Below are 13,544 nucleotides of genomic sequence, written 5' to 3' on the forward strand. Positions count from 1 at the left end.
AGTCAACATGAACTTTTATACCAGAAAGATGTCCTCCATCAAAATCTCTGCTACTTTGGTGATGCTTGTAGAGAAATTTCGTGCTATTTAGGAAATTTATATATTTTATATATATATATATATATATATATATAAGCACCATTTGCAATCCATGTTACCTGTACCTAATGAATTGATAAATTCCTCTAAGCTCATATACAAAAGGGAAGAAGATGTACAGAATTGGAAAACAATTTTTTGTGGCTTTTTTTTGGCTGTGAATGCTGGAAGAAAGCCACTGTTTTACTGAATCTGTAATTTTATGCCCTGGTGTTAACAGATGTTTATCTAAATCATTTAAATCTGTCTTTTCTGTTTCAGACACATTTAGTGTTAAGGAATGATCCCTGAGTAACAGCATACATTAAAAGTTAATTAAGAGGAAGTTAAAGATGAAAGAATTACTTTTTTCATACCCCCAGCAGACATTTATTTCATTTTGGCAGGTTAAAAAATTTGGAGTAAGGTGTGAGAACTGGCAATGCATATTTTTGGGAAAAGCTTTATTATCCATTTCCTTACATGCTAATTAGGGAATGCAATCCACTTGCTAATGTTGAGTGAGTAAAAAATGTAAATTGCTCCATTAATTTGTTTAATAACCAAACTCTCAAAAGTGGTAAGTCAGACAGCAGATGGGGGCTGACACTACAAACCCAGCCCAATTTTGAACATTACACCAGTACACACAATTTACTGCCTCCTCAGTTATCATCAGTGTCGAGTAATGTCTTCATTGTTTTAGATTTAATACAAAAATTTACTCTTGACTACTCATAAGTGTTTCTGGGGCAGAAAAATAGATCTAAAAAAGGGATGCAGCCCCATACTCATAGACACAACTTTTGCAGGTGTGTGGCAGCTGTTCAACTCTCCTGTACAGCAAGTCATACTCCACTGGAAACACCAGGGTCTAAACTAAAAACAATATGCGCATTTTCCTCCAGAAAAAGAGTACTTTTTGGATTTAAATAAAGAAGAAATGTATACTCTGCAAATTCATAGCAGTTCTTGCAAACTTCATTTTCTAGATCAGGAAAAGAAAGGTTATAGAGGGACCCAATTTCACCAAAAAAATCAGCCCGTAAATCAAACTTATCCAAATGTTACACATTTTTTTCCCAGAATAAAACTGCTTAACTTTTTCCCCTCACAGTATCTTACATTGCCAATCCCATTTCCTATGAACCTTTTTATGAAGCCAAATCACACTCATACAAATACAACTAACACTTATTTGCACTTTAACTGGGTTAAATAAATTCTACCTGCATTTCCAAATGCAGTAAGTTTCAAACTCAACTTTCCATCTCAACCAGTAAAACCAGCTGCATGGCACCACTGGATGGAGCTGGGAAGTGGCACAGCTTTGGTACATTCCTGCACTTCCATAACTGACCATTTCTGCGCATTCCTGCACTTCCATAACTCTTTGCTCAAGCAACTTTTTGTTGTTTTTGCATGAGTGTAATATAAACCAGGTAAGATTTAAATCAAAGGTAGGCCTTGGCACAGCTGTATCAATATCCAGCACTGAGTAACCTCCTTTCCTGTGTTTGTTCCCAGTGCAGAATTGGGTAATTGATGCTGGACCATTGTCACCAGCACGGGAAGATCGCAGACAAAGGGCTGTCAACAAATGTCACTGAATTGCTGAATTCTGCTTCTTGCCTACCAGCTTTGTCCCAGTGCTTCCAATCTGAGTGTGATGTCTCATTTCTGAAAGATTATTGCTTCTCTAGAAAACTGAGGGGAAAGAAACAATCAGCTGAGTAAGGGACTGGCATGTAAAATACTATCATTTGCAAAACACTGGCATGAAACCCCCTTGGAGGCAGAGAAGCTGGGCTTCAGCCACAGAAGAGAGAAAACAGGAAAGCCATAATCACATATTTATTTTTAGAGAAAATGAGAAGCTAAATAAACTGTAAAGCCAGTCTTTACTGGTAAATCCTTTCTGTCCTGAAAACCACACTGAGCAGAGTGGGAACAGCCAGTTCTCAGGGGATCAATTGGTGGTACCTTTTTGGCAGTGCCTCATTCCTCCTGTGTTGGTGCCAGGACACTTTGCGTCCTGAAACAATTAATTTTAGTAGTGCCACAGTGAACCACTGCCAAAAATGTGAACTTGAGAGACAATGATGCTGCTGCTGAAGATGGTTTTTCTGATCCAGGTCTGAAATCATCCCGCAATCAAGAGGGGCTTTGGGACTGCACTCCTGAAAAGAAGCTCACTGACCACAACCTGCCAGGAAAGTGGAACACAAAACATCCAAACATAACATTTATGAGAGGATTAGGGCACTCACAGTTGGATTTGTCATGGGATGGTGTGAGACACTGGGATTTATGGCAGGGATGAGCAATTGCATGCTGACTGCCTTGATAAATGTGTGTCTTTGAGGTATGTCTAATTATTCCAAGAAAATAAAGGAGATGCTAGTATATACAGGAGGAGAAAACAGGCAGAGGCAATTCTGTGAGCAATCCCAGGGCACTCAGAGGACAAGCCTGTTGTCAGCTGAAGAGCCTGGCAAACGTCACAGTGCAAGAAAACCTGGCTGTCAACTGCAATGACACAGCAAGTCACACCTCTGACTGGAACACAGTCTCCTTGATGGGAAATTCCAGATGGGCCCAGTGATGGAGACAGATGCCTTTCCAGGGCCTCACATAAATTTCACATGCAATTAGCAGTGGATTCTTTGCTGCTGAGTGATGGACACTTGGATTCTCAGGATACCAGAAAGGACAGTTCTCCACAGAGTCACTTCTGGGTCTGACAATCTCACACTTCCAGTGCCATGACACCACCACATCTGCAAGGCAGCAAATGGACATGCGCTTCCATTTCTATGGGAGATGGGAAATCCCGCCAGGATTGTCTCCTGGAGCATGTTTAAATACAGCTGTACAACACAAATGCTCCTTGTTGGGTCTCCTCTCCAGCAGCCCATGCCAATATCTCCCAATCCACACTGACACTGTTCAACACCTGAAGCTCCTCCTCAGGAGTCTGTCGTATTATTCATCCCACCTCCACCATTTTAGCAATCAGCTCTGTCTCTCATTTGCATCAAATCAATCCTTGCTACAGAACAACCTAAAAACCTGAGTGGAGAAAAAGATCCCAGAAAGAGAGAACTGAATATGTTGTATTTTAGAATATCAGTTGAAACACCTCAATGCTCCTTGGAGCTCCAATCCAACTCAGCACATTCCGTGATCCGTAGGTTGTTAGTACAGCACGCTGACAAGGCAAGGCTCTCACTTTGCTTTCCTTATGCCCAACACTGCAGCCCAAGCCCCTCTCTAATTACTACTAATATTCAAATATTTCCAAGGGTGCAAGGGGAGATAGAAGAGAGGTGAAGTGATATGGTGATGTGCCTACCGCTCACATGCAAATCCCTGGGGCTGTGAAGAAGCCAAGAACCTCCTCCTAAGTTCCAAATCTGTATTGCAATAGACCAATCCCACTGCCTCTTAACATAAAACATCCTCAACTACAAATCATGCTCTAAATGTGGCAGAGGAATTCAGCTGTAGTCAAAGGGCTGCATTTTGGCCTTGGGCTACGGCATGTGAGCAACACCTCCTCGTGCTGCTGCCTTCAGGGTGTCAGAGCACAGAACTGTTTCACACCTGTGAGCACCTGGCAGCTCCCACACATTAAATATGCACCACCAGAACTCCATTCTTTGGGCAACGTTTGAAGTGTGAATTCCCACTGCACACCTTCACCATCCAGCAGCGCTCCATGGGGTGTTCTATCCAAAATCAATTTGGCAGCCTACAGCTTTTCCTGCAAAACCAGGGCCCTCAGCTATTCTGCACATGATAAAATTGACTACTTAAGGCTTCTTGAAGCAACAAGAAAATATTTTTATGCAAATACCTTACAAGGTGTGAAATTCCATTTGTCTGAACACAACATAGCTGAAGTCATCCCAAAGGTCTGTCTGCTTCTCAGTTCAAGCCATTTCCCAGGCAGTATCTGCTTACTTTTATGAAAAGGACTGGAAGTCCAAAGCAGCCACCCCCTGAGGCTGTGGGGAGCCAGAGTGGGAATAAATGTATCCACAAGCACTTAAAAGGGAGTGATCTATACAGAGACATCAAGTCATCACCAATATTTTGATGCAGTTTTTACCAAACTGAAAACCTAATAATTGAAAATGTATTGCTTCACATTATTGTTAGAAGAAAAGAAATTGATTTCTAAGGTTTGGAGTCTGGGTTTTAATAGATCTTTTTGAGAATGTGTAGCCACAGTCACCATAGCATTTAACTTCACAGACTAACAGATTTATCTTGTTCTCTCACAACCTGAACTGCACAGGAATTCCACCCCTCTCCTCCTCCACCACTGCCTCATCCAGAAGAGGATTTGGTTAGGAGCAGATCCATTGAAGCAGAATCCATCTGCAGCCAGCACAACAATCACTATCCAACAGCGTTAAGCGGTCTTTTGGAAATTTTTCAGGCAAACACCTTTTTTGGTGGCTCCCCTCCCTGCCACCCTTCACACCTGTCAAAATCCATGGACCAACCTGACTGGCATCTAAACCCTTACTCCTCACACCTACAAAATAATAATTTAAAAAATGGTCAGTGTAGCACAAAGCATTGTTTATGACATTAAACAATAACATTATAGTTTCAGTGATATTTTGTGCTCTTTGGCTGAAACTCCTGGCTTCTGCCCTGGGCTCTCGGCTGCCCAGAGTAGAAACGTGCTACAGTTTTGTATCTCCTACTGCACTTCACACACCAGAGACCTGGTCTGGAAGAGACATGTTAATATAATACCAACTGAGTACATTTAGCCATTATTTTAAATTAATTTAGGTATTGTGTGGTCAGTGGTCATCTGGTAGACACATTATTACACACATGCACACACCAAATTGCTTTTTTGCTAATGACTCATTTGTTTTATTCCTGCCTGTTTCAAAAAAGCGATTAAGTTGAAAATGACCTTTTGAAGATTGTACTTGTGGACCAATCTTTTCATTTTTAATTACTTACTTTGGTTTAATTGTTACATTAGGAACTATTAAGAAAGCAGCCAGCTTCATAATCAATAATTTAATTAGAGTTTTAGGACCAAGAAGTCAATGCAAATGTTATTCTGCAGCCAGGCCTTTCCCAAAGCCTTTGAAAGAACTTTACTCCCATTTTGTTTCAAAGTGACATTGGCGACATAGAAACCAAACTCATTCTTACTGCAATATACCCTGCCCACACATTATGGATGACACAGGCAGCTGGTAAGTTCAGACTCAGGTCAATCTTCCCTCTGCCCAGGCAGAAGCACAACCTGCTTCCCTCACTCCATTTCCCTCATTTTCATTTCACCCCATGCTCCCCAGACCCCTTGCCAGGAGTCACACAGTGTTTACTGGAACCCGTGGCCAGACTTCCAATATGTTACATTTATCTATTTATAGCTCTCTAATTACCACTGATATTTAAAGACAAGCAGCAAGTGACAACAGATGAAATCTGCCTCAATGGGTGGTGAATTAATGCCCCCCTTCCTTCCACTGCCTCTCTCTGCCTGCCCTTGCAAGTCTGCAACCCAGCAGTGCAGGGAGCTGCAAGTGCAGTGGGAATTGCAGGGCCTGAGGTGTCCCTCGTTTGTGATGACAGAGCTGTGGATCACATGGCTCCATCACTGCACGCTGCCTTGCCCAGCAGCAGCTCCCATCACCCATCACCCATCCTGGGCAGAGGAAAGCAGCACAGGGATGAGGGGGAGCCTTGAGCCGCAGCAGAAGCTTTGCTAAAAGGCACTGAGCCCTGCAGGGCTGCAGCAATGGAGAAAATCCACGTGCTGGGAGATTTGGGATTGTCAAATCTCAAACAGCAAACAGGGATTGCAGGACAGGCACTGCTAATACCTTGCTAGAGATGGGTCACGGGGCTGCTCCAGCCCTGGGAAAGGCAGGGATGTGAGAAAGGAGCCAACACTTGCTCCAAGACGCCAGTAAGCCAAAGCCAGGCTGGGCTGCACTGCAAGAAGCCTGCTCTGGAGGGTGCAGACTTTGGAGGAAACTCCTGCAGAGCTGGCTGCAGAGGATCCTGGGGCTCTTGGAAGTGGCTCACCAGAGAATGGTCACAGCCTCAGGGCTGCCAGAGCTCAAGGAGCATTTGGACAATGCTCTCAGGGACAGGGTGGGATTGCTGGGGATGATGCTGTGAAGGGCCAGGAGCTGGACTGGATGGTCCTCGTGGGTCCCTTCCAGCTCGGCAGATTCTGTGATTCTCCAGCAGCAGCTTAAATCACTGTGAATATCATGGTGGAAAGTGTTACTTTAATCTAACCTCACTGCCATTTATACATCTCACATGAATTGCAAGTCAAGCTGGAGATACAAGCTTTAACACACAGAACTGTCTCATCCTCTCAAAGGCTTCCCTTTGAAATTAAAAATGTAGCTTTTCTATGTTTTGGCAAAAAGGCAGAGGAAGACAACTCATTAATGGGCTGAATTCCCACTGGCAACAGGACTCTGACATCCACTGGACAGGACTGGGCATATCAGTGAACAGGAGCAGCTTAATACAACTTTTAAATAAGCTTTTAAGGGTCACTAATTCAGCTGAAGCTTTAGAATAATGGAATCACTTTGCTTGGAAAAGACCTTTAAGATCATCAAGTCCAACTGTTAGCTCTGCAGAGCAACCTGTCTGATTCTAAAAGGTTTAGTCTGGTTTAAACCTAGTTTAACAGGGGAAAAACCTGTGGGATCAGCTGATTATACAGTTTGTTAAACTGTCAATTTAATGGTTTGATTTGGAAGACAAGAGAAAGGAGGAACAGGTCCAAGGGAAAGACACAGTTCCAGTGTGAGGGTGATCCTGAGGACAGCAGCCACACACAGTTTGAAGGGCAGTGGTTTTCCTGCCTCTCAGTAAGAAAAAAACCCACAGAAAAACAAGGGCATTGGATATTTTCTTGTTTGCATCTGGGTCAACTGATCCAAGTTGCACTTGTATGTTCATTATTTGAAATATTTTATTGCAATCTGCCTTTTTCACTGAAGTTGTTTTGAAAAAATGTCAAAATGTAGCATTTTTAAGAACTATATTGATCACATCAAGCTTTTTTTTCCCCAATTGTTTTTCATTTTCAGAAAGCAATCTTGACTTTTTTCCCTCAGCTATGCTTCTGGTTTTTAAAAAATTGGCACTAAGTCTCTAGGAAAGCATCCCAAACAGATTTAACAAAAACCTTTTTGAGTTTTACTTTTGTCTTTTGTGATACTACTTCTGGGAGAAAACATAATCTGTATTCATAACTATTTGTTCTTGATTTCGTATTTCACTGTGACTCAAATTCCTTTTCATGTTAAGACAGGGAGTTTTAAAATATGAACCCATTATTTACAAATGCACAGAATCAGGAACACAGAATTTGTTACACTTCCTGCCAGGAACTGGACTTATCCTTGCACATCCCTTATTTACAGCAGCATAATTCAATTGCACTGGGAGATTTGGAGTTTGCATGGAAGAGCTCTTTGTCTCCAATACTGACAGCTTCAATCTTTGACCTACTTTTGAAGAGGATTGATTTGGACCTTAAACTGCCTGTCAAAGGTTTTTTAAATGACCCATCCTGTCTATCCACTGAGCTCGTGAATTCATTCCTCAGGAGTTCAAAAGGGTTCAAATAAAACTGACAAATCCAATACTCTGAGGAGATTCTGACTGATAATTTTGTGTCTAAGGTGTTTACTTGGGGATAAATCAACTGAAATAGGCTAAAAATTATAAAGACAACCAGATTGCTTTTCCAAATCACGCCCTTTTGCCTGCTTAATGCTTCTCTCATACACTTGATCCTTAAATTCATTTTTCCTGAATTTGCCTCATGAATGACCATTCCAAAGGGACACAGGCAAGGAGCCCCCCACCACAGATAGGCAGAATCCCTGAAAAGATCTGGGTGTTCCCATGTGCTTTAAGTCTACTGCCAAAAATGTTCTGACAAAATCCATATTGAAAAGCAAAACGTCTACAAACTAATTTATATTTCATTGGAAGGAAAAAAAACACTATATGAAAAATATGTAAGGGAATTACTAATTTAGAAATTACTAAATAGTGATAAAATAAACACTGGAAAGTAAGTGGTCTAAAAGACAATATAATTAGAAGAAAATAAATTAAAAAGGTTATCTAAGGAAATTACAAGTTTGGAACAATTTCCCAGTTTAACCAAAAGTTAACCAGCTTTGAGCTGCAACAGGAACCACAGCAAGGCTGTCCCAGGCCAAAGACATCCCAGGGTGGGAGAGGTTGGGCAGTATTGTGAAGGAGAAAATTGCAAGGCTGCAGCTTAGATCAGCATCCTTGTAATTATTCTACATCCATATGAAACACACAGGCAGCCAAGTGCTCATCATTAAAATGCTGCAGCACAGCTGGAAACCTCAGCCAACAGCTCAGAAACTGCCCTGTGCATGGATTTATTTATTCTCTGGTAGGACACAGAGTGAAAAGCCCTTAGAAATGGCCACTGACCTCAAATGACCCACGTGCCTTCGGCCAGAGCCCTTTTACCAAGGGAAAAATGCAAATGACCACCCCCAGATTCTTGGGGCTCACTCTGCTGTTTCTCTGGATGCACAGATGGATCATTTTGGGACCTCTGGGGGGCAAAACGGAAAGCCAAGGAAGAACAGAGCAGGCAGAAGCTGGATTGTGACACTCCTCAGAACATGGTGCTGGGCTTGCTGGGTGGTGCTGCTTGCCCTACCAGGTGGGACATTCATTTGGGTTTTCCTGCTGTTTGCCACAGACCAAATTGTGTGGGAACTCCATCAAACTCAGCCAATGTTCAAGAGCCATTAGCACACCATGATAAGCAGACACTGGAGCACAGAAGCTGCAATTTGTTAACTCCAGCTCTAAAAAGGGCTGTGCCTAAGAACCTCTTTTATCCAAGGCCACATTTGAAGACAGAATATTACTCTACAGAAGCCCCCAGCAGGCTCTTGCTCTTTGCCCTGACTACTTCTTCCTAATGAATCCCTCTGGGTATGGTGCAGTCCCAGAGCCCCAGCCTGCCCTGCTGGATGAAGTGTGGTGCACCACACTCAGGAACCATTCCCAGGGGCTGAGAGATCCAGTGTCTCCACAGCCATGCACAGATACCCCTGCAGGAGCCCAAAAGGAGACTCTGCCTGCATTCCCAGAAGAGGAAACTGCAGGAGTCTCTGAGGAGGAAAAGGGCCAGAGCCAGGTTTTTACTGGGAGCTTCTTGCTGCCGTTCAGACAGGATTTTGGGCAATTTCATTCTGGGTTTTTTTTTCCCTTTTTCCTATGAGATTGGTGCCTGCATTATTCATCAAGGACCACACTACCTTGCAGCTTCTAACTTTTGGTTCTGCTGTTCAGCACACAAATTACTGACAAGGACACAATTTGATGTGCAGAGTCAGAACTGGCACCTGGTCACTGCTCTGCTGTGCTGCCTCAGCCCTGCTCAAGTCATCTTTGACCCAAACAGAAAGAAGTTGATATCCTTGATGCCTTCCTCCCTGAATATCAGAGGTATTAGTTTGATAGTGAGGTGGGAATGGGATCCTTTTATTTGTGTTATGCAGCAATCTTCTGCAAACAGAATGTGGAAAAACCAGGTTTCATCTTAAATCACTGAGCTGCACTGCATAAAGAAATATATCCTGGATAACTAAAATATTAAACTTGAGTACCAGTGAGCACTAGAGACCAAAATGGACATGAATTATCAAACAATATCTCAAATACTTGATCCTTAAATTCATTTTTCCTGAATTTGCCTCATGAATGACCATTCCAAAGGGACACAGGCAAGGAGCCCCCCACCACAGATAGGCAGAATCCCTGCTCAAAATTTCTGTTCAAAAAATGGAACAGAAATAGAGCATTGTATGAGTGACTTTTTACAGAGCTCTGTGTGTGCTGAACTTTGTTCATAAGAACAGTGTCACTGACGTAAATGGGTCTCTCCTGCTAAGGATACACAGAATTCTTCTCAAATCCTCACTGGACACATTCCCAGGGTATTACTACTGAAAGCTGCCTTTTAAATGACAGTCTCTCCACAATGTTTTCAAAAATGAAATATCCAGTTATAAAACCTGACATTTCAAAAATAAGAAAGCACATGAGATAGTTACTAAATCAATAAGTTTCAAACGTGTCGAATGAAAAATGCATTTTTTTCTTCCCTTCTATTCAATTATTTAAGTGTATAAATATTTGGTGTCTCATCTGTCTGAAAAAAGAGCAGAAGTTCAAGGTTGGCTCAGACGGTGTCAAGACAAACGTGAGCAGTCCCAAGAAATGGCTCCTGAGGCTGTGGGAGATGCAGAGGAGTGGCAGGTCCCTCATCATGGCAGGAATTAACCCAGGCAGGGGAACTTGGACTCAGGGGGTCAGGGGCTCTTCTGCACCTCTCACATTCATCACTGGACACACTTTGCAATTCATGAGTGGAGATGCTTTCCCTGATGTGTCAGCGAGGAATTGCTCTGTGAAAAGCCAGAACATGCTTGTCCTTCTATGAAACTGGCACAAGGAGGAATAAATTCTGCAGCTTATCTTGGCACCAGAGACATCAGCTTCACTGGCAAGAAATTCCACCAGAGAACTGCAGCCTGGGCCTCCACATCTGATCTACTGCATGTCTGGCACAGTACAAGCGTGGTTCCTGCCCAAATCCAACACCAAAGCTGTAATTCTCCCTCAGTGTTTGGAAAGAGCCACAAGTGCAATTCATCTTTCTCTGTTCTCACTTTCCTATAGGCAACATGTCCCTTAGGTTTAAAATTAGAGTCAGTGTGATGAAGATTATTTTCAACTGCTGGATAGATCTTACTTTGTTATCCAGAAAAAAAAAAAAAAAAAAAAAGGAAAAGTAACACCCTGTGTTTCCAAAGTCTGCAGGCTGCAAAAAAAAAAAAAAAAAAGAAAAGTAACGCCCTGCATTTCCAAAGTCTGCAGGCTGCATTAGAGTTCTACCTTAGTAATTACAAAGATTTATCTTCCATCCTGCCCCAAATCCAGAGCTCATTGTCCATTCAACTTACACTGCTCTGACTTACAGTTCTCTGTATCCATTATCTTTAATAATAAAGAGCTGACTGCACTTAATGATTGAAGAGCAAGATGTGATTAGCAATAGGAATCTGATTTATGAGAAAACAAACCCGAGCGTGGTTTTCATGTTTCATTAAAAGTATCTTAAATGTACTCCTTAATGCTAATTGATCTCACAGAGATGAGAAAATACTCTATTCCCAATTAATGGGACAAAATAATTCATCTTCTTTCTGGAGGGAACATTTAATATCATTCAGCATTTAGAGGGAGGTGGCATCTTGACAGGGATTTCACCACCTCAAGTGAGGTTTCTCTGTGAGCATTTATCCCAAACCTGCAAGATTTCCCACTGGACATGGAAAATTCAACAGCATAAATACACAACAAAATGCCATATACAACGTTTTCTTTTCACAAAAGGTCTTTCCTGTCTTAGCAAAATTACCCAAAGCTGAAAAACAATTTTGGTGAGCAAATATAGAGGCTTTTTCCTGATGTTTGTTAAAGGAAAACTCCTTGATGACTCTGTTAATTTGCTATGAGCAGGAGATTACTGAGATATTTGCAAGATACAGTTCCTTGCAGGATTTATTGAAAACAAAACAAAGCAGAAATCTATTTTTCCATTAAGCATTTCACTTTTGTTTGCATTGCAATAATTTTTTCCTGTTTTTGAATTATTCATATCCGGATATCAAATATTCCTACAAACCAATGCATTTAGGAATAATGAGTCTTGACTAGTTTCATTTTAACTCATTGTGCTTTCTGACCAGGATTATTATTATTATTAAATGACCTTCTATTCAGTCTGTTTCTATGATCCATAAATAGAAATTGCCTAATGAGCATCTCAAATATTCCACTGTCATTTCCATGGCAGTTTTTCCTATCCTGTGTTTGTATAGCTCTGATGAAAACACCATTTAATCCACAGCAACAGCTCTGCCTGCTTCCTCTCAAATCCCTTCCATGAATACAACCTTCTCCATTCGAGGCTGGAATCTTGTACCTTTTCACTGTCCGAGAAATGCAGAGTGGCTGTAACACCAACTGAAGAATTAATATGAGAACTTCAAAAATTGCTCTATACCACAGAAACAGCAATAATTATTAGATTTTCTGATGAAAGAGGAAAAAAAATTCCTTTTGCCTTGCTCTCTCTACTTGAACAGGATTTACATATTTGGTTTGCAAAGCAGCAGGGACAAATAGACTCTCCAGTGTACTCAATCCACTTTTACCTATCCCAAAGAAAGAAGGTAGAGAAGAACAAAGGAAGAGATGCAGAGTTTCTGTCACTACCTGCAGTGATATAACATGAAGAAAATAATGCATGTTCCATGAAGAATCAGCAGAGTTCTGGAGGAGGGGAGGCAGATTCCTTCTAGAGGAAATGTTACACAGTGACATTTTTGGTCAGAAGATAACAAGCGTATTAGTGAATGTTTTACTGGCACATCACCCTCACTTTCTATTTTGATTTCACACTAGGTTTTATTTTTCTCTTGTCACAGACATCACTACATCCTGAATTTAGGAAAGACCAAGGCAAAGCCTGCCTACCGTTCTGACATCCCAGAGAGACAAGGTCTTGTCAGCAGAGCTGGTGACAGCGGTGCTGGAGAAGGGCAGGAACTCGATGCTGTTGACTGAGCCCTTGTGGCCACGCAGGGTGTATCTGCACCTCTCACTGCAAGAGAAGAACACAGGAATGCAGCACCCTCCACACAGGGTAATATGAACAACAGACAGCTTTAGGTGAAGAAAGAACATGTTTTGTGCATCTCCCCAGCTACTCTCTGGAAAAATGAACACTGACAGTGATTCCTCACCCGAGCACTGCACCACAGAGACAGCTACAAAACCCAACCCACTGGTGTTTGCTTCCCAGTAATGGAGGCTAGAGCAGGAAGGCATAAAGAAATGAGAAGTGGGTTTTAAAAGATTGAATCCTAAGGAGGAACAATGAAAGCACCACTTTGTGTTCCCTTGGTGGATCCTCAAAAACCTCACTGATGCCGAACTGAAAGGGAATGTGGATGAAAAGGTTGGATAGAGACGGCACCATTTCCTTTTTATAGACATGAAATTCCTTTTTTTCAAAGAGAGATCTATTGGACTGTGCCCACATGCCCCCTGAAGAAAGCCAGTGAGTGCTGGCAACCTGGTTTTCCTCTGGTTTGCACAAAGGCTTAGAGAAAGCAAGTGGTGCCTGGGAGCTCTTTACTGAGGGTAAAGTCTTGTCCCTGTGGACACCCCAAACACCTTTTCCCAGAAGGAGAGGTGTCTGGCTGTGGATGAACCACTCCAGTGGCCATTATAAGCTCCAAGTTCTTAAAGCAGAGGTGAAGGACAGAGGTGCACCCCAAGAAACAAGGTGTTCATCATGAACTAACAGCTCA

The 13,544-nt window shown here is 42.0% G+C and overlaps 1 protein-coding gene across 1 annotated transcript in view; it reads right to left on the reverse strand.

Annotated features, from left to right (window-relative positions):
- Positions 1 to 13,544, reverse strand: part of SPAG16 (sperm associated antigen 16) — a 357,755-nt gene that overhangs the window by 136,210 nt on the left and 208,001 nt on the right. The window contains exon 14 of the mRNA XM_041411816.1: positions 12,706 to 12,832. Coding sequence (XP_041267750.1) covers positions 12,706 to 12,832 — 127 coding nt within the window. The remainder of the gene's footprint in view (positions 1 to 12,705; positions 12,833 to 13,544) is intronic.

The sequence above is a fragment of the Onychostruthus taczanowskii genome, unplaced genomic scaffold, assembly GCF_017590055.1.
Source record: "Onychostruthus taczanowskii isolate IOZ18803 unplaced genomic scaffold, ASM1759005v1 scaffold37, whole genome shotgun sequence".
In the NCBI taxonomy this organism is placed as follows: domain Eukaryota; kingdom Metazoa; phylum Chordata; class Aves; order Passeriformes; family Passeridae; genus Onychostruthus; species Onychostruthus taczanowskii.